General features: G+C 32.2%; 1 protein-coding gene across 1 annotated transcript in view; it reads right to left on the reverse strand.

Moving 5' to 3' along the window:
• The window catches only part of chp (leucine rich repeat containing G protein-coupled receptor chaoptin), a 71,215-nt gene that overhangs the window by 22,604 nt on the left and 25,533 nt on the right, over nucleotides 1–23,078 (reverse strand). Inside the window, exons 3-11 of the mRNA XM_085945083.1 lie at nucleotides 11,280–11,369; nucleotides 10,761–10,968; nucleotides 8,982–9,152; nucleotides 7,626–7,834; nucleotides 4,804–4,958; nucleotides 3,652–3,754; nucleotides 1,824–2,024; nucleotides 367–476; nucleotides 32–251 (exon numbers count right to left, since the gene is read on the reverse strand). Of these exons, the coding sequence (XP_085801209.1) occupies nucleotides 32–251; nucleotides 367–476; nucleotides 1,824–2,024; nucleotides 3,652–3,754; nucleotides 4,804–4,958; nucleotides 7,626–7,834; nucleotides 8,982–9,152; nucleotides 10,761–10,968; nucleotides 11,280–11,369 (1,467 nt within the window). The remainder of the gene's footprint in view (nucleotides 1–31; nucleotides 252–366; nucleotides 477–1,823; nucleotides 2,025–3,651; nucleotides 3,755–4,803; nucleotides 4,959–7,625; nucleotides 7,835–8,981; nucleotides 9,153–10,760; nucleotides 10,969–11,279; nucleotides 11,370–23,078) is intronic.

Below are 23,078 nucleotides of genomic sequence, written 5' to 3' on the forward strand. Positions count from 1 at the left end.
TAATATTCAACAGTAGTTGATTATTAATTACCTCAAGAAAAGCTTCCTTGTCTATTTTAGATATCTCATTCTCGGACAGGTCTAAAGACTTAATGGTTCTCAGGTAGCGGAAGGCGTGCGCCTGAATAGCGTCGAGGGACCCGCCGACTATTTTCAACTCGTCCAGGTCTACTCCAAACTCTTGAAAGTCATCAGACATTAACGTTGGACGAGGGAGTCGGCTCAATGAAAGAGATCGAAGCGACCGCATCCTAAGAAACACAATGTATGATTAAACATCCGACAGGATTTAAAAGAAAAAATTAAAAAAATAATTCAAGCCTATTATTTTCTACAGGATTTTTTTGTTTGTTTTATAAGTAGTACCTTCTCAAGTCTTGTAGGCTAATAATTCCATTTTTATATCCACTGAGATCCAAATTGAACAAGGTGTATTGAAAACCGTTGAACGATTCCCCGGGAACTATATTGTGCACCTGAAATAAAATATGTATATTAATTTTGGATCAAAAATGAAATATTCAAAAAGATGACTCTGTCAAGAAGCTTCAGACAATGTAATATGTAACTTACTGGTTGACTTGATATTACATGATTATTAAAGGGGAGTGTAAATAATGTTACTAGCGGTATCTAGTGACAGAATAGTAAGCATGCAATTTAATACAAATTTCTGATAATTTACATTTTTCAGTGTTTTAATTAACCAATAGGTACATAACGAAAAAATTCATGGTTAAAATGATGGCTTCATTTTTACATTTTTCATCATATTACATATTTTACATCATTTTTATAGTTATTTTTATCATCTAGTTAATTTCATCGCAATTAAATGGGACGCACGTAGCTTAGTTGGTAGAGCACAGTGACCCGAAACCAGTAGATGTGGGTTCAATTTCTGATGGGATTTCGTATTTAATTAAAAATTCTAGTGGTTATATCAGTTTATGGCGTGAATATGTTGATTAGTCCAAAAACATCAATTTTTAGGGCAGTTATTTGTAAGGTTGGTATTCTGTGGTAAATCAGGAATATTTGTAAATTTTAGTTTGTAAAGAATTTACAAACATTTTACTAAAATTTAAAAACAATCCTGATTTTTCACAGAACACCAAACTTACAAATAGCTCCCCATAGAATTGATATTTTTAGACTTATTAACATATTCACGCCATACATGAATATATTATTCTTTAAGGTGTTTTAAAATTATGTAAATACCATTAACATTTAGTTTAATAAGTTCTTTCAAAGATCATAGGTAGAAGTTTGAATAATTCATAATGTGTATAAATGTATTTAATATTTAATTAAAAAGAACATGCAACTTGAAATCCTTATTATATGAAATCATTAAATTGAATCAAGCAATGTGTGGTTTTGTACCATACTGTAAATTTCGTTGTAGTTAATTCAATTCATAAAGCGAGTATATTATAATAATATTAGAAAGTATCTTAAAAAAATGATCATGAATAATATTATTACTATAAAAAATGTCAAATCTATAGACAAAATATTATAAAAGGTTATTGTCAGAAGCTTTTTAATAGTGGCATCTTTGAAAAGAATTACAAGAGGTCCTCTATTTACGAATGAGTTAAATTACTTTCAAAATTTTATTAAGCATATCCATAGTATTATGTTTATTGGACATAATATATATATTGGTATTTTGTTTAGATAAAAGCATTTAACACATTTTATATATTATAACATTGAAACTTTGAAAGTTCAACTTCTTCAATATCGTAAATGAAAAAGCTCCCTTGTATAAAAGATTCGGACGGTTTTTACGTGTAACATACATAGCTCAATACCTCATTTTCTCGCAGACTCAAGTATCTGAGGAAGTCAAACTGATGGAAGATGCTGTGCGGAAGATTTGTTAGGTTGTTGGCCGACAGGTCGAGGCTCTGGAGACTGGATTCCAGACCGGCAAACGCAGCCGGAGATATTTCGGTGAGACCGCAATCTCTCAGTGACAAAATTCGAATTTTTGCTTTCCGAAAGGCATCCTCCTGTAAAAAATAATTATATTTTTTCAAAAAGATTCAAATGCTATAACAGAAGGAGAAGTATGGACAAACAATAAATTTTATTTATTAGTGATTCTAGGACTTTTTTAGTATAATTGAATTGGAAACTCTATAGTTTATCTACGTTCATTGCTGACGACGTAGAGAAAATGTATATTTGAGTTGCCGAGAGTCATAACTCACATATTCTAAGTTTTGAGATAATCGCAAAAAACCACCAGAGCACTGTTTCTTGTAATTAGAAGAAAAGTATTAAACTCCCTTGAATATTAATGAGTGAGTGAGTCGATATACATTTTTTTAAAAAATATATGTTATAATACTCCTAAGGCTGCAGACACACAGCACACTATGAGAAATAGAGCTCCCTGATTGGTTAGAAAGGCCTTGGTGGCAGAACTTTGAGTAATCCTTTTCCAGCTTCACACTTATATTTGAGGCGTCTAATTACAAAAGGCGACAGGTCCACAATTCGATATTTGCGGGAAACAACGTTTTTATGTTTAACGCTTATATTATTTGTTTTCATGTGAGATTATTTTTTCCGTTGTATTCTATGTAGAAATTAGAACTAAATGGCAATTTGTTTCATCCGATAAACTCTTAAATGTAATAAATATAGGCAAAATAAAATTGGACGTAGCGCTACTTGTACCTCACTTTTTAATTTTTTCCGCATGAGGCACATATTTCCATGGCACTGTCATGAGTTTACCGGATGCTACAGCATGGGAGACGCCATTTCCAATATTGAACGTTCCCTTATTGGTTGATTTAAACACGTGCGAAATCAACCATGCTTTAAATAATATGAAACACGGACTTAGCGCTTTTTGTAATAAATCGAGACTTAAAATATCTTTTTTCATAGGGTTTTGTCGCGTTTTGGAATTTATAGATCAACACATATTGTGTAAAATTATACAAAGAATACGTGCGTATTTTTTTCTCGATTTTGACCAAATGTGGACTTATCGCTTTTTGGAATTATACGCCTCATTTATATTATTCCATAGATGTAAGTTTTTCTTCAACATCTTTCTATCAATTGTATGAGTAATATCATAAACAGAACAGTTACATATATTTATGATGAATTGTATTTAGGTTGTATTTATTATTCTATAAATGAAACAACGTGGTCGACTGTTAAGTGAAGTAATTTGTTAAAGTGAAGTAATTTATTTCCGTTCATAGACAATATTCAACAAGCTCACACCTCTACATCATAGATGGCGCCAGTGCTAAAGACATGGTATTTTCAGCATATTTCAACAAAATTAACGGTCATTTCTATGAATATATCAAAAACTCTCATGACTTTTAATTAGGTATATTGACATTATATTTGGACTATAAACCCATCATCAGAAGTCTTAACGCGACTGCAACATTAAAGTTAGTCTGATTAATATGAAATAAGTGACATACTAGTATTTTATCTGAAGATTTTATAAATAATTATAAAATGTATTACTTCAGTAGGTTTATTCACAAAATAAATTGATATGTACAGTAAAATGTGGCTAAATGATTCTGGGAACAGTTGATAGGTATTTAAGTAATGAGAAATCGTTAGTGATTATTTATTTGATAAAATGTATCTTACCCTGATAAATGCGATAGGATTCCCATCCAAAATGGTAGTGTTTAACGTCGAGAAATACTGAAACGACGAAGGCAGAAGGTGTGTGATGGAATTATACTCAAGCCTGAAAGAGTAAGATAACAATAGTTCAAATATATTGAATGATGCATTTTTTTTTCTTTTGATAGCGGACATCCTTTGGATGTCTTGTATGGTTTAAATATTCTTGTCGTGCATACCTGACATCAATCACCCAGGTAAAAAAATGCCCCCAGCAAATATAGTGTGTCTGACAGATATTTCACTAATATTTAATGTAACAATTCCTGGAGTTGCAATACTGGGGTCAGTTTGTACTGTGTACTGTACCCACCTTCCCTCTCTCTCTAATTTCCGTCAGGTATTTTTGAAATGGAATATAATATTCCCGTCCCGCACTCACGGGCTTCACGCAAATGCAAATGCTCATACCTGCCCTGATGCCAATGCCAGGTTAGCGCTAGTCAGTTGTTTTTAACAAAGACTATTTTGCGATGAACAGTTTTATGTTTTTTTGTGGTTTGTACGATCTTAGTCTAGGTTTGTATCTTAATTATATTCTAGTAGCTTAATGACCCAAAACAATATTAATTGAAAACATTAAGAAAAGTTGCGGCAAATGTCTAGTTTGACGGAAAGAATACAATCAACCTGATTCTGAAAACAGGACCCAAAGACACTTGCATATTGTATATAGGTTTGGAAAATATTTTTGTTATCGATGTGTGATTTGAAGTACATAATTATTATTTGAAGCGGATAAAAGTTATCATTTTAGTTTTTGTTAATTAAGAATGTTTATATAATATTATCTTCTTATTTTATATTTTATAACTCTTACATGAGTGCACAGTGTACTAACATTATAAAAGTGGATCATGATTTAAATATTTTATATGCTTATATATCACATTATTCTAAATTCTTTTAAGGTGTTCACTTTGCTCTCGCTTCCTCTATAGTGGTCTAGTTTCACTATCATTTTATTTTCATTGTTCAGATTACCTACCAACATCAAGTTTTCTTTATTTATTACTTTAAATAAAACGTAATTTTATAGTACTAATTCCACTTATTAAAATAAATATTAACTGGACCGGTTTTCTCCGCCGCAGAGGGACATTGTCAACTTACTTGAGCAGGTCAAGAGATAAAACTAAGCCCGGGAGATCGATCTGCGGAGGAACTTTGATAATTCGATTACTGGACAAATCCAAGTATTTCAGTTGTCTCAATGGAGATATTTCTTCGTATGGAATGAACATCAATTGGTTGTCGGCAAGAATGAGCTGCAAAAAGAGAAATGAGATATGTAATTAATAATTTTGCGATAATGAGCAATATGACCGACATGCAATTATTATCCTTGGTACCTAAAGACGAGCCGCCCCTGAACACAATATAATGTAATCGCCATAAATAGAATACATTGATTTACTCTTCCATATCTTTGTAATAAATTAAGGGGGGACATGCTCGTCGAAGGTCAAAATTGAGTTTTTATTGTATTTTCAAACCATGATCCTGGACACTCCTTAAACGTTGTAGATAATCTATTTATATAATTTTGAAGCCTTATTATCCTTTATAGTTATTTTACACATTTCATGACTGCATAAAGTATTTTTGTTACATAAAATAGTATTCTTTTAAACCTCTCGCTCTAATGTTTTAGAATATAGTCATATTTCGGTACAGAACTGTGCAGTGGTGTTAAGATTTTTTACATTTATTAATTTTTAAACGCATTTATAAAACCATTAGTATAATTTATTACGAGATAATTTTTGTAAAATATTCACGATAAAAAATTATTTTGATAATCTCTGTGATCCCAAATTTGACAAGAATTAGGCATTTTATTATTCAAAAAATCGACAAAATTAACACATTTGAAGATGAATCTAAAGATACTTATTATAAGCTATGTCTTTGACCAATTAAGTGTGATAAAAATCTTATGAATAATGATTGCTTTATAATAATTATTGACCTAAGAATAAGGTAGTGTTTTTTTGAAATACGCCATTTCTTTTGTCATTCCCTAGTGGTTAAGCTACAACATACGGCCATAGCCATAAAATGACAAACTATAATTAAAGTAGGGAGTAAAATTATGTTAACGCGCGTGTTTGAACATGTACCTAACCGAATTTTTTTTTATTTTTTTTTAAACGGTATATGTTCATACACGCGCGTCAATATCATTTTACTCCCTACTTCAATTATAGTTTGTCAATTTATGGCTACGGCCGTATGTTGTAGCTTAACCACTGGGGAATGACAAAAGAAATGGCGTATTTCAAAAAAACACTACCTTATTCTTAGGTCAATAATTATTATAAAGCAATCATTATTCATAAGATGTTTATCACACTTGAATGGTCAAAGACATAGCTTATAATAAATATCTTTAGAATCATCTTGAAATGTGTTAATCTTGCCGATTTTTTGAATAATAAAATGCCTAATTCTTGTCAAATTTGGGATCACAGAGATTATCAATATAATTTTTTATCGTGAATACTTTACAAAAATTATCTCGTAATAAATTATGCTAATGGTTTTATAAATGCGTTTAAAAATTAATAAATGTAAAAAATCTTAACACCACTGCACAGTTATGTACCGAAATATGACTATATTCTAAAACATTAGAGCGAGAGGTTTAAAAGCATACTATTTTATGTAACAAAAATACTTTATGCAGTCATCAAATGTTTAAAATAACTATAAAGGATAATAAGGCTTCAAAATTATATAAATAGATTATCTACAACGTTTAAGGAGTGTCCAGGATAATGGTTTTAAAATACAATAAAAACTCAATTTTGACCTTCGACGAGCATGTCCCCCCTTAATAGGACAAGAAATTAGCAGTATAATGTTAAGGCTATACCTCAGCTGGGGCACGGTCTAAAAAGATCATGACTATGCGATGCGCGAATTGTGTAAATGACACGTGCCGAACGAAATATAATTTGTCATAAAAACTCAACATGCGTTCATTTAATGTTCTGTTTATTGTTCTATTAGTAACAATAATAATATATTCATTGACATGTTTTCTTTTTTAAGTAAATGGGTAACGTTTTTTAGTCATCTTTACACCATTTAAGAAATAATACCCCCGTCGCCATCACAAAACAAATTGACGTGTTCACAGCTCTATTTTCGCTCTCCGATTGCCAGCGAGTCCAAAATTTCGTCGCACCTATAGTTGGAAATTATTTGCCGTTTCACTGAAGTATGCTCTTAACAAGTCGATTGTATGAAATTATTCATCTAATAATCCTATCTAAAATGTGGAGGAAAACCACAGCACCGCATAGTGATGAAATAAGAACGTTTTAGAAACATTTAAACATAAAATATTTTAAATAAGCTGAATGTTCCTTGGAATGAATCTGAACCGAGTAACAATACATAGAAATCCTTGAAAAAAGTCAAACGTATTTCTGGTGAGAGCTGTACAAATTACGCTATTGACCCATGTAGGTATGATATTTCCTAGGGAGAGGTTGGTCCAATCTCTTTGTTCTGAGGTATCTTTCAAATTCTCTCAATAGTGGCAACCATCTTTTTAAATTTTAAATCTAGGTAAAGGTAAAAACATTATTAACTTTGAATCATAGATGACACCAGTATATTATATTCAAATTATATTTATATTTAAAAAAAGAATATTCCAGTCCTAAATAATATAGTGTATAAAAAATAATTGAATTAGTACACATAGGGTTTGTGTGTTTGATATTGTGGCAACATGCGTGTACTATTCGCTTTGTTTACTAATATGTCATCTTCTTGCAATGAACAGACTCTCCACTATTAAAATATTAATATCTTCAACCTTCTATGCCATATCTGTTATCAGACAACGACGATGGTTTTTGCCATCTCTTTTTGTTTGTCTAATCTAATGCTAATATGATATGTCAAAATTGTCAACTTACTTTGCTCAATCGAGCCATGCCATCCCGGAATACGTTCGTGTCAATCCTGGATATGTGGTTCCCTCTCAAATCGAGCGTCTCGAGCAGTGGCAACGAAGAAAATGTATCAGCAAGCAAGTTGCTTATTGAATTATCCGCAAGTTTTAGTGTTTGGAGTGAATTCTCTAGCCCTTTCCAACTGTCAGATCCTATGTGGGTGATTTGGTTGCCTGGAATTTAAGTACTAATTGATCAGGAAAATATTGAAAAAATTATCACCATGATAAAATCTATATTAAAAAGTGGGGAACAAAATCAGGCTTATCAAGTTGATAGTAAAAAGATATTCTAAAAAGAATTTGAATAAAAAATATGTACAATTACATCACTATATAGCTAAACAACTTAAGCACGGACCTGCACAGGAGCATACTTACTTTCGTGAGCATAGAGTAGGTGTGTAAACGCTGTGTCTGTGTGTGAAAAGTCTGTTTTACACGATACAATAGTATATATACAGTTTTACAATGAATACTCCATCTCGATCGGGTATTACGAAAAACCCTTACAAAGACAAGCATGAGAAATTATTGTTTTTAATGTGACCGAATATTTAAAAGTGATGAAAAACAGTACAATATGAAATATAATATTGTTAAATCAGAAAACAAAGCAACTGGCGTACCTATTAGCACCATTCAGAAGGAAAAAAATTGATAGGTATGACGTAACATAAATTTATGGATCGGTTATTCCTTAATAACACCCCGAATAAATGAAAAAAATGTTGTGAGCACGATATAAAAATTGGAGATTCTTATAGGGCAAGTGATTTAGGAATAGACACACATATGGAAAACTTGATATAAAACATTGGTGCGGAGTCAGATAACAGAGATGATTATTATTTTCAGAACAGAACAGTGAATTAGATGAGATGTCACAATAATGAGAGATTTATATTGTAAGTAATTTAAACGATGTGTAATACGGGCTGCCGTTTTCGTAACTGACCGAAAACTTGCGAACCTACCCGAATTTCAAAAACGCCATGATAATGTTGTCTAGTTATAAAAAGTACATAGTTATGGTTTTGTTATATTTAATACAGTGGAGAATGTCAGTTTTGATCACCATCAAATTAAATAAAGATGTTTTTATAAGCAGCTGGAATTTGAGCCCAGGGCTTTCTAAATAATATAAGATGTATGATTAAAAGTCTTCTATTTGCAACAGTGTCACCCAAAACTACAAAAGTGTTGGTCTAAATTTGGATCTGCCTGTTTTTGTATTAAATCATCCCAAAAATGTCTAAATGTTTTTATCAATGATTGATTGTGCTACGAACAGAGTGGATAGAAAATATTATTTTGTTACCAGTTAGGTCCAATAACTTCAATTTGAGCAGATATCGTAGGGCTTTACTTGGAACAGTCACCAATTCATCTTCATGTAACTCCAGTTCCCATAGAGATCTTTCTAGGCCCACAAAAGCTTCTTCGGGAATCTCACCAAGTGGATTTTTGTTTATGGCCAGTTTATAGATGCCTATAAAAGAAAAGTTATGTCATATTTTATTTTATTCTTAGTGTAAGTGATGTAGGAATTTTAAATTTTTCCTTCATGGATAATTTGTTTTAGTCAGTGTTGCCAACTGTCATTCACAAAAATATGCCAGATAGAATGAGACAATGTCTGGAAACTAGCATTTAAAAAAAAGTCATAATTAAACATTGAAAACATTTTATTGTTTCACAAATAATAAATAAGCTCAGTCGCGCACACAGAAAAATGGTTTGGAGGAGGGGGCTCATTTAGAAAAAATATGCGCAATAATTTATTATTGAATTTTAAGGCATCGGGAGGGGGCGGAGTTAACAAAATATACCAGGTGCCACTGACTTATATATTTACCCCGGCTAAGTATATATAAGAGCCAGACACTGCGTACTTTAAGTCTAGCGGTAAACACTTGGCTTGGACAAAATATTTCGAGCTGTTGCATCCACAAACGGTTATCGAATATGCATGGCCTGGCGGACATAGTAAGATCGTTGGTGTCCGTTTGTGTTATCCACGCTGTTTTGTCTTTTAGATATGCCACACCAGAATGTTAAAGCAAACATTGTATGCCCCAGATGGATACATCTCATTATTAATGAGACGTTACGTGTTGTAGAATGCCGAGAGAAGTGAAGCCAACCCGTTGGGAAGGCTTTTCAACAGTTTATTCATCCTGGTCACGTCATGAGATCTTGACGAATAAGAAGAATCTTCTATTCACTTAAAAATAATAAGTAGTCTTTCCATTCTTGGCGGGGGGAGGTTTCGGGCGCGAAAACCTCCCCCTCTTTGTGTGCGCCCCTGAATAAGTCATACAACTAAAACTAAACGTAGGTCAGTGCTCGAAATGGCCCGGAGCGCACCGGAGCGCCGTTCCGGTTCGTGAAATCTGTAAAGTTATAGCTCCGTCTCGTGGACAAAATAATTTGACCGTCTGATCTAGATAATATGCCATATAACAAAAAATCTATCACACTTATGTTAAAATATATATCAAATTCGATAAACATGTTAATATCCTCAGAAAATGTTCGAGCGCTCCGGTTCGTAAACTTTTCCATTTCCAGCGCTGACGTAGGTACAAAATTTCCTATAGGTAGATAGAAATTTACTCAAATCTTCCTGCTTCAGAAAGATTATTGTAATCAATATTAACATAAAACCTTTATAATAGAAACAAAATTGACAACCGTATCAATAGACATTCGTTCGAGACAGTGGTTTAGTTTCTTTGTGTTGTTATTTTGGACACTCCCGCCATCTCATAGTTCAATTTGAAAAGCGCTGGCTTCTCATTCGGGGGCTCTGCATTCGACCCCCAGTGAGGTCATAATACATTTAGATATAGTATGATTGTCTCAAAGCCTGAGTGTTTTTGTTATTATTTCACTGCAACTACTAAATTGGCTTTATGTCACGCTGTAGTGGTACAGCAAAGAAAACGATAATAATATAAAAAAATAGTTCAAGTATGATGATGTCACAGCAATGAATTTTGTTATTAAAATAACAGTGTGTATCTAGATTCTAGATACTGAAATTATTGGCTATTATAGGTACCTAATTACTCAAGTAATGATAATGGGGATTTACCAGTTGCTTGGAAGAAGTATGGCTCCAAGTCTCTGAGGCCATTGTTTTCAAGATGCAGTGCGAAGACCTTTGAAGAGTTGATGAGAGGAGGTACCCGGTACAGCGGGACATATCTGCAAGCCACGGATCCAAGGTCTGGACTCGATTTGGAGCAGCTGCAGAGAGAGTTGAATGGACATGGCGGATGCTCAGACCCCGGCTCCAAGAACTGGAATTTAAAATTATAAATACCTATTAAAACCATCCAAACTATATATAAGTAGTAGATAACCTTTATTTAAGGTTAAGACATTGAGCATTATTTATAGGCATTGTTGTTTCACAAATATATTATTTTAATGGATTTGGTTTAGTTTGCATGTAACAAAAGTAGAAAAATCCATCGGATTTGTCTGAATTTGAAGTAACTATTAAATGGATTTAGCCATATTTGATCAATTAAAATATTATTATTAGCTTAAAATTAAAAGGTTTTTGTGTTGATATTTTAAAATAATAATGTTATTTTCATTTAATTACCTCTTTCGCTCTGCTGAACGATGCCCATAGCATCAAAATTAATGTTACTATAACGAGGGCGTACCCAAACTTTACTACAGCCATCAGACTCTGAAACAAAATAAACAATTTGTTAGATTATACAACAATAATCAGGAATTAAGAGAAGACAGATACGAGATAGATTTACATAGAGACATACACGATGTATATTTAGCCGATGTTTTGAGAATGTAAATTTCATTTAGTAGGTACCAATGGCGAAGGGTGGAGGAGGTAAGCTGTCAAGATCAGCCATAAATAGTGCATACTAAACTTTGTCAGCAATACGTATTTGTTATCATTGAAATAATACTACAATTTACAGACTGTGTTGGTTAGTTTTTTAAAACTCAATTAAACCTTGCGAAACCAAGCCATAATAAATAATAGTAAAAATACTCGTCTATCTAAAAAATATCTAAAATTATGCAATTAATTAATCATTCATAACTTTGGATATTTTGGAGATAGAATAATATTTTTATCTAATATATTATTTTGGTTAAGAACTAACCAGCACCATCTGAAGAAAACAAATAAGAATGAATGAAAAAATGTGCACAATTTTATCGTATCGCCAAAAGTACAACAAAACTATTATGGTTTGGTTTAGGCAGGGCTTAATTGATTTTAAAAAACTAACCAACACCATATGTAAATTGTAGTTTTAGTTTAATAAAAACAAATACGTATGATTAACACAGTTTAATGTGCACTATTTATGGCGGATCTTAACAGCCTACCTCCACCCTTCGCTGCTGGTAGGTACCTAGTCCTTTTATATGAGGGTGTTCTTCAGGTTTTATAAACAAATGCGTTCTTGATTATTTGTAACAAAATAAAATTTTGGAAGGTAGGTAAGTACTGAATTGTTTATAGGTACCTACTTATTAAATTTTAATTAAAATTTTTGAATAAGTTGCTTCCATATATTTTGCCAATTACAATTAAGTGACTGTCTTTTGGCAAAGACAGGCTTGAAAGAACAACAATTTATTTACGGCCTGTTCTACGCAGACCTCATTTTGCGGTCGATATGGTCCGCAAAATACAGACACGTCTTGGTGACTGTTGTTTTTATATGATTATCTATGAACATGCACACACGTACATACTGACTGAATTGCAGTAGCCTTGTAAAGATAGTGTACTTACCTATAAAATATGAAAACGACTGCTACAGTATAGTTCCATATTGTGGCCATCAGGGCCAATCAAAACACCCCCTCCGCCACAATTATAAATATAAAATAAGTGAAATAAATCAAAACCTACTTAAGGGGGGACATGCTCGTCGAAGGTCAAAATTGAGTTTTTATTGTATTTTCAAACCATGATCCTGGACACTCCTTAAACGTTGTAGATAATCTATTTATATAATTTTGAAGCCTTATTATCCTTTATAGTTATTTTAAACATTTGATGACTGCATAAAGTATTTTTGTTACATAAAATAGTATTCTTTTAAACCTCTCGCTCTAATGTATTAGAATATGGTCATATTTCGGTACATAACTGTGCAGTGGTGTTAAGATTTTTTACATTTATTAATTTTTAAACGCATTTATAAAACTATTAGTATAATTTATTACGAGATAATTTTTGTAAAATATTCACGATAAAAAAATATATTGATAATCTCTGTGATCCCAAATTTGACAAGAATTAGGCATTTTATTATTCAAAAAATCGGCAAGATTAACACATTTGAAGATGATTCTAAAGATACTTATTATAAGCTATGTCTTTAACCATTTAAGTGTGATAAACATCTTATGAATAATGATTGCTTTATAATAATTATTGACCTAAGAATAAGGTAGTGTTTTTTTGAAATACGCCATTTCTTTTGTCATTCCCTAGTGGTTAAACTACAACATACGGCCGTAGCCATAAATTGACAAACTATAATTAAAGTAGGGAGTAAAATTATGTTAACGCGCGTGTTTGAACATGTACCAAACCAATTTTTTTTTAATTTTTTTTTTTAAACGGTACATGTTCAAACACGCGCGTTAATATCATTTTACTCCCTACTTCAATTATAGTTTGTCAATTTATGGCTACGGCCGTATATTGTAGCTTAACCACTGGGGAATGACAAAAGAAATGGCGTATTTCAAAAAAACACTACCTTATTCTTAGGTCAATAATTATTAGAAAGCAATCATTATTCATAAGATGTTTATCACACTTGAATGGTCAAAGACATAGCTTATAATAAGTATCTTTAGAATCATCTTCAAATGTGTTAATCTTGCCGATTTTTTGGATAATAAAATGCCTAATTCTTGTCAAATTTGGGATCACAGAGATTATCAATATATTTTTTTATCGTGAATATTTTACAAAAATTATCTCGTAATAAATTATACTAATGGTTTTATAAATGCGTTTAAAAATTAATAAATGTAAAAAATCTTAACACCACTGCACAGTTATGTACCGTAATATGACTATATTCTAAAACATTAGAGCGAGAGGTTTAAAAGAATACTATTTTATGTAACAAAAATACTTTATGCAGTCATCAAATGTTTAAAATAACTATAAAGGATAATAAGGCTTCAAAATTATATAAATAGATTATCTACAACGTTTAAGGAGTGTCCAGGATCATGGTTTGAAAATACAATAAAAACTCAATTTTGACCTACGACGAGCACGTGGGCCGTTAAGGTGAAGCCTTTATATGTATAATTATCAGCTTGTTTCAATGAACGTACAAGTTTTATATATTTTGCCTTGATATTTGAAAGAGCAACACGAAGTTTTCGATCAAGATCCTGACTGCTTATTATTTTTAATTATAACTTGAGTTGAAAAACTTTTCTCATCTAGATATGTCGTAGAAAATGGGAACTGAAGTGCGAAAGCCGTGTCGGAAATCTGAGGTATTCTATTTTAACCGAAATCCAGAAAATAGCCAATGGAACATCGGCGAACTTCAGTTTTAGCGTCCCGTCGTTTCTCAATTCAACAAATTCCTCTCGAATTTCTCGAATAGAATTTTCGGCATTTGTTGCAGAGGGGTTTCGAATCCAGCTGTATTGATTGTATGAAAGTAATGATGAAATTTCTTTTGCAGAAATGTTAAATATTATTTAGATGGATCCAAAATTAAGTGCTTGTTTTCAATGGTGGTCCGGTAGGTAGGTCCTTTGGTACATTTGTAGAGATCCTTGTCTTAGCTCCTTCTAATTATCAGAGCACGTCAATATATTTTTATTCTGACCTTGCATTGTTTTATTAAGGTAATACAGGTGCTAATTTGGCTATTAAGTAAGTACATATTGTATAATATATACAATATTATTTGTATTATTTTTTTTGGGAGCAATGCGCCGCGGCACACTTAGCATCGTCTCACTGCACACCGGTGTGCCGCGGCAATGTAATATATTTATAAAACTATTATTAAAATTATCCAAGGATTATGCCGCCTCCTGAAACTTGACGCCTGGGTGCTACGCCACCCCCAACACCCCCACTCGGCGCGTCCCTGCCAATAATTACATGCCTTATGCCAGTGGTTTCCAAACTTTATGTTACTACGCCTCCTTTTAAAAAAAATCTAATTTTGGAGCCTTCCCCCCTTTATTTCATTAAATAATACACTTTTTTTAAATAGTTAAAAATGTATTGATACAAAAATGAAAAAAAAAATATAAATAAACAAGGATTTTATTTATAATTTAAATTAATTTGTTTTTCATGCGATGAATATGCTTGTTTATTAGTACAAACTGCTCTTTTTCTACTAAACGGGATCGATATTTGGATTTCATTGCAGCTAATGCAGAAAATCCCGTTTCGCATAAATATGATGTTACGAATGTTAGCAGTACTTTACTTACAACTTGCATTGCTTTTCTTGACAAAGTATTATATTATTCTTCACTTAGATTCAACCAAAATTGAAATAGGGTTTTTGTTTCAATGAATTATCACATGATAATTCTACCAATTTTTCCTTGTCAATAGTAGTCAATCCAAATTCATCATCATTCATTGACAAATGGATTCTTTCATGGGCCCCACATCCTGAAGCGGGCCCACCTACCTATCGCTGAGGTTAAGGGCAGTGTGTTGCTCTAAAGAAGTGTTTCCTAAATTATAAACGGGAGTTATCATTTAAGTATATCAATCATCATATAGGTAACACATCAAATTGCAACGCACAACCACATATTTAAACTATTTGATAGCCCTGAAATAAAGAAGCGCCGCAGGCGACTTCTTTTACTATTATAAAATTAGTCTCCATATATTCAGACGGCAAACTTTTATAGGATTGTTTTTTTATGTAGTCAACTAGCGGCCGTTTTATAAACTATGCATTTGCAAACTGCAAATCTGTGGCTACATTAATTGTGTTAAACTTTTCGGGCCCCCCTTTGCAACGCTCTGCGTCTCTCAGTTTGGAAATCGCTGCCTTATGCGATTTAAAAAAAAAAAACGTTCAATTAAAAATGTAAAGCTTATTTCCGGTACGAATTAAAATATTTTTTAGAACAATACGGATGCTTGCAGACCAAAAATAAAAACAAACCTTTCTCTGGTCATTACCTATGCTACCCTACTTCCAATAAAAATCAAGTCTATCGAGTGACGGGCCCTCGAGAGAATTACTTTTACCTGTGTACCGGTCAGTATCCTCTTACCTGCTACTCAATATTCCTTCATGTTATATTGGGTCTCTCTGGAAAATAAATACAAAAACACAATTCCTTGTTGGGTTTTTTATTCGTAAAATCCCCGGTGAAGAAAAATCTTTCTCAGGTATGAATTTTACCCATAAATTTACATTTTTAATGTTAGGGAGAATATTGTCGGTTAACCGGTTAAATGACAAATCTATGTACCTATGGCGATACACATCTCATTACCTGTGCCAGCAAATTGATCGGCAATATTAAATACTGTACCGCAATTACAAATTCTTTAATATGCATTTCCGTAGTGCCAAATTATAGTACAATAAGTAAGCAAAGGTTATTTCCGCGATATCTATATTTTATACAATAATCTGCTACTCGTATGTCCATTGACGCAAATGACAGTAAGTAGCTGTTTCTTAAATTATAATGGGTAGATATTATCTTGATTGTATAAATAGCGAATACTAATTCATCGGACATGTCATTCGAATATAGGTTGTCGGTCTGTTCCGTATCATAAGTTTAGTATTGTAACATAACTACTGTAACATACGATTGTACCGACCGTTACGCCGCAAATAAAACTCGCTCCTCCATCAATCGGAGCAACCACCAAATCTATCTCTCCTTCTGACGACCTCATCATCCACCACATTGATGACACCAAATCGAATCCCTCAGAAGTGACACCTGACTTAAGAAAACTACGCAAACCTTCTGATCAGCAAGTTCAACAAGATGCTGAGGGGATACGACACAACTGTCCCTGCTGCAACCTTTTACCAGCAAGTTCAGCAAGGTGCAAAGGGGATACGAGACTCTACCACATATGCATTTATTGTAACCGGTATTTCAATTATTCACCTTGTTAATATTATTATAACGTCTATATTTTAAAATAAAAGAAAATATGTAAGTAGTTATCTAAACCATTTTCAAGTAATAGTGATAGCTCTATTGATTCTGAGATCACAAGAGGTAGGATAATGGCGTGAACTTGTGCTTGCCATATTGTCTGACACTGGAATGTGACAGGGCGTAGTAGTACCTACTGAAATCGATATTTCGATTTTAGTTAAGTTACTGTCTGATAATTTCATGCCGATTCCTCATTGGTAAATTAAGTCTAGTCCAAGGTCTGAACAAAAGCGAACCATAAGTGCGAGTGAGTAAGCATTCGACACGTTTATATATCCGCTCTATGCGTGAGAGTAAGATAGAATTTCTACGGTAGAATTTAATATTTTTTGAAAACGTCCTAGCAAAGGGGTCCTAGCAACTAAATTATTAATATATACGTGCGTTACTATTGAAATCAAAATGACATTTCAGTATTCTATATTTGTTTGTTTTTTCTTTACTTCATATCAAATACTAGCTTGAGCAAGTATATGATTCAACAGAAAATTTAAAAACGTTGTATACAAAAAGTTCTTTATTCTTTCTTATCTTGTAATTATATAGGTATAATATATTATATAGGTTAAGATATTATATAGGTTAAGAAATTATTTTGCTTACCTATTTATCGGTATAACGGTTTTAATAAAAAATACCGAATGACCGACAGTCGAGAAACTCGGTACATTTCGACTCCCTATCATATAATTACCTGATGTCATTTATATCAATTTTTGAATAAAGGCCGCGGTGAAGGCATTAGGCGCTTACGTTTTGGAGAAAAATGTGACTTTAACTGAAGACCGTAGCAGTTAGGTACAGCGTATTATTAAGGGAAATGTCAGGGACAATGCATTAATTTTTATAGCCTTCCTCGAAACGGCTGAGCTATGGTACTTACTTGGAGGTTTTATGAAAAGGAGATAAAAATAATTTTAAAATCAAAATGATAAGTATATTTTTTTACAGATGAGATTATTAATAATACAAACGCAAAAATATAATTCTCTTATCTCGGGATTTCTTTCATAATATTATGATGATATTAATTTTAAAATACATATAGTAGACAATATTTCATTTCGTTATAATAGAGACGATAGCTTAAAGCTTAAAGCAATGATGCGTACGGGGGTGGGGGGAGGCCACTTGAGTGTCTCAGGCTATTTTTCGGTGGCACTCTAAGCTTTTACGAATATAACAAATTGAAAAAGTATTCTAACGTATTTAAACCCATTGGCTACTACGAACGTTACCATAGCGACCATTATTTCGAGAGTTGAAACCGTTCATAGACTATTCTGGTTGATAAAAATATTACAAGATAAAAAGAACTTTTAATATACCACGTTTTTAAATTTTCTGTTGAATCATAATTATAAACATGACAATTCTATGTATTAATAAACACTTTTTTTTGTACTTGATAGAAATACTGAATAAATATAGAATACTGAAATGTCATTTTGACATTTCATATTGATTTCCATAATAACGCACGTATATATTAATAATTTAGTTGCTAGGGCCCCCTTAGGAACCAAAAATAATAACTTTCCATACAAAACTGAATTAACTGAAAATGAATTCAATTCTGTTTAAAAATGGCTAAAAGTATTAAAAGAATGAACAAGGAACCAATACAAATCTTGGTCAAACAAGAAAAAATTTATACTGGACACACAAAGAAAAAATCTGTACCAGACAAACAAGAATACGAGCTAATAAAAACGTGGTAAAATACAAATACTTTACACATATTGTTTTGTAGTGTATTAATTCTACATGGCAAGTTTGCATTCCATACAGCGAGACGTGTTTTAATTAGTCTGAGGTTTAATCTTTGAGATCCCTACGACAAGTCGTACAATAAAAGCAGCCAAAATCATTCCATGATTTTTATATTCTTTTAAAAACGTTTAATAATAATTTTAATCTGACAGAAAAACAGTTAATATTAATTGAATTGTAAAATATTTTTAAGAATTTTCTATAACACTAAACGGTATAATTTAATATTACTGAGTGACACTTTTCTCTTAATAAATTGATCCTCGATCGAAAAGCGCTCCCGAACTCTTCACATTTTAATGTGCAAGCTATTTGCTTCTCATACCAGGGTTTCCGGGTTCGATTTCCGATGAGGTCACAATACATTTATGTGATTTTCCAAAGCCTACGGTGTGTAATACCTACTACTGTAATTGGTGCCGTTGTGACCTGCTGTAGTGCTAATCCAAAAAAACAATTTGAAGTGAAATATATTTTTTTCAAATAAATATCGCATCTCAAATATATATATATATATTAGTTGTAGGTAGGTATACTTACTAAAGTATAGAAAAAACATTAAATTATGTATTATATACTACTACTTCTAATAAATCATATCATTTACCACATCAGTATAGAATTAATTAATTTATGTAAATTCCGTTCAGTTTGAATCAGCGATTTCCAAACTGAGAGGCGCGAAAAGTTTCACACAATTAATGTAGCCACAGGTTTGCAGTTTGCGAATGCTTATTTTATAAAACTGTGAAGCGCGTTGGCTATCTCGTGAAAAAATGAAATAAAAAGGTCAAATCATAATGTTGAAATTTGAGGCAAATTTGTTTAGCAACGGTAATTTTGTTGTTAAACTTGTCTATCTGGTTGAAATTTAAAAAAAATGAGTGAATAAATCAATGCAAGGATCATTAATGCATTCACTGATTTAAAAACACAAAGTGAAGACATTCATAAAATATTGGAGCTTTGGAAACCAAAATTACAAAAAAATAAGTTCGCCACGTTTACATTTTTAAATGATTTGTGTGGCAGATACATTGAAGCAAACAAAAGTCTATTTACTGAGATCTTGGTTAGTTTGCTAATGCACTTTTCACGTTATTTTATCAATAGTAAAAAAAAGGCGTATGATGATTGATATACTTAAATGATATTTTTTGATATGTGATGATATTTAAAAAGGTGTCTTATTATGTGTATTATTTAATGAAATAAAGGGGGGGAGGCGCCAAGATTGGATTTTTTTTAAAAGGGAGGCATAGTGCCATGAAGTTTGGAAACCACTAGTTTGAATCATGATATTCTGCTATTTGTGAATCCGGAAAAAAAATTGAAACAAAACTTTCAAAAAGGGTTAAAAAACCAACTATTCAAATTTATAATAGTCGTCCCGTCCCTATTGCAGTTTTTTGCAAATAATATATTGTGTCAAGAGAGTTTGATTAGGGTCACCGATTGTTAATATGACATACAATATTAATTATTTGCTTCATTTACTCTTGAATAACAGATTCACAGGTTAACGATTATTTTAACAATGGGCTCACGCATGATTGTCATTAGGTATCTACTTTTTATTTGTCAAAATAATTATTGTATTTATTATGTACGTAAGTAATGTGGAAATGTGGTCACTAAATTAGGTAAGTACCTACTAAGAAAAAATAGACCACAATGAGAACTTTTGATTTAAACTGTGGATTGTACGGAATTAACATGTGAAAAATCCATCAGTCAATCCTTCTTGACGCAAATTTAGTACCTAATAGTTCATTCATTGGCTTAATATAAACACATCGTAAGTCATTTTTCATCCAATTTCATGTTTTAGTGATTTCGATTTACAAGACGTATGCCCATGGCCCCTACATCCTAAAGCGGGCCCCCCGGCCAGGATCTTTGGCGGGCCCCCCTACCTATCGCTAAGATTTATGGCATGTGTGACGCACAGCAGAAGCATTTTCAAAATTGTGTTAGAGATAGAAGTAAGGGTTTTCAGTTTATTTATAGCAATTTTTGTAGTTTCTACTTGAATTATGAGAATGTTGAATATCAACACAAAACTATAGAAAATTGCATGTTACAAGCTCATATTTTAAATGTTCATTATCTCCTCGTGAAGTAGCGCCGCAGGCGACTTTTTTACTATTAGAGAAAATTTGTGATGTGTATTTATCTTACATATCTGATAGACCCGTCACGCCGAGCCCCTAGGCTGGAGCCCTGTCAGCCCCCCCCCCTTGTAGGGGCCATGCGTATGACAACGCATCTATTTCATTCGTTTAATATCAAAATACGCAAGTGGAAGGGAGATAAAATAATTTAAACTAACACAGAGTCATAAAAAATTATGTTATATTTATTATAAAGTTTGGCAATAGCATATTTTTGTTAACATCGGTTCCTGTTCAGAAACATAAATTAAGTAGCATTATGTGGATAGTTACGAAGGGTTGCCACTTTAATTACATATACCACGTGCCGTTTGCTCTGGGGAAGGCAGCATATTTTGTCAGAATCTAATGGACTAAGATATTTTGTTTTATATTCAAATTCTTATTACGGTAGGTATGAAAGGTAAAAATTGAGCAATAAAAAAAAATCATCTTACAGACAGCTGATGATGATCACCGCTGGAGAAAGCACGCAAAGAAGAATTTATTGGTACCAATGAATAATGAATGTTATTTTGAATATTATTTTATCGGTAAATGTACAGTAAAATAAATATTCATATTGGGTAGTTCATGGGCGAGTATTCATGATTACAATTATAAACTTCATACCTATATAATTAAATGGAGTATTTTTTTTATATTCGAAGCTTACTTTCTAGCAAAAGTTGGCCATCATAATTGTAGGAATTCCGTCCTGATAATATCACTCTTACAAAACGAAACCGGTCCGGATAGTTTTAACTGATACAGATTAATTACCTCCAAACGTCAGTACACTCGTTTTCGAAAAGCTGTACGCATCACAGTTCATCGTGAGCTGTTGTATTGAAAATAGATGGCCGTATAGTATTGAGATTAAATTCATATCTAAATAAAACAATTAAAAATACGTAATAAAAACCATCGGAATACAAGGGAAAGCCAGAAGAAAAAAATAGAAACACAATCGTACCTATCGTTTGAAAACCACTGGAATAAGTAAATAGAGAGAAAAAAGGGGGAAAACTCAGGTAATCAAGAGAATAAAGAAAATTAAGATATCAAAGTTCAAAGATTGGTTTGATCTAAGATTTACGAGGTATTTCTCTTGGATTGTTCTTTGAAGAAATTTAGCACCATTACTTACTTCTGTTCGAAAAACAGTTTTACGGAGAGCTATAAATAACTGATAAATTACAGGTTTGCTAGGAAGAGATAAAGAGGATTTTAATAATTTATTATTGTTTATCAAAGTAATATTTCAAACTCTTGTATTTCGGGTTATATTATTATTGTAAATTTAAATTACGTGTTTATCGCTCAGTTGTTGTATTATATTCTGTATGTAAATTATAATAAAGCAGGACCGGTAAGAGTGGAGGTGATAAGGGGTGGCTTGTGTCACGTAAAGGATGAAAATACAATTTTCCATAAAAATAATCTTAGATAAATATTTAATTGAGTTTATTTTGTTGTTTTTTTTTATATAAAAAAATATTTGAATGGCCTGCATATTATAATATAATAAGTTAATTAACTATTTTTTTTATTCAACGAATAATTCACACGATTTAAAAATGTAACATTCTAATTATTGAACATACATAATTATGAAAACACTTCTGAAAAAATATATTATAACCAATAGAAAAAAACCTTTTTGATAAAAGTAAGACGCAGGAACCGAACCTGCATCTCTTGGGTTTCGCGTACAGAAGTATTATTTAATTATAATCTAATAAAATTAGCATCTTATATTCTATTAACATTGGAAGAGGTGAACATAATCGATGATGAGGAAGAATGTTGGGTAAATGATTTTTAATTTATGTCAGTTTGGTAAAAAAAACTTTTACCATCTATTTCCCCTAAGTAATTAATCAGAGGCCGTCGCCAATGGACCTAGGTACCCAGGCTTGCATTTATCATAATTTTGAATATTGATATGATAGTAATTTAATACAATATATTATATTTTTCATAATATATTAAACTATGTGTTTTGGGCGATGGTGTGTGTACCTACCTTGAGAGTTTTATTCTTATAACCCTGGATTTGTTGATCACCATTTTGTAGACAATCTGTTTATTGGTAAGGGTTTGCGATGTAATAGAATTCGCTCTAAACCTCAAAATGAAATGAAAATGCATAGCTCAAAGAAAGGACAATCGCTGGACAAATCTAGTTATCCAGTGGTACCCAAGAGTTACAAAATGTCTGCAAGGTAGCAACGCAACGCACAGGACAGAGAGAAGTGGAATCAGCTTGG

Source organism: Rhyacophila brunnea, unplaced genomic scaffold (genome assembly GCF_057557595.1).
Source record: "Rhyacophila brunnea isolate RB1 unplaced genomic scaffold, BYU_Rbru_1.0 scaffold_18, whole genome shotgun sequence".
Classification (NCBI taxonomy): Eukaryota; Metazoa; Arthropoda; class Insecta; order Trichoptera; family Rhyacophilidae; genus Rhyacophila; species Rhyacophila brunnea.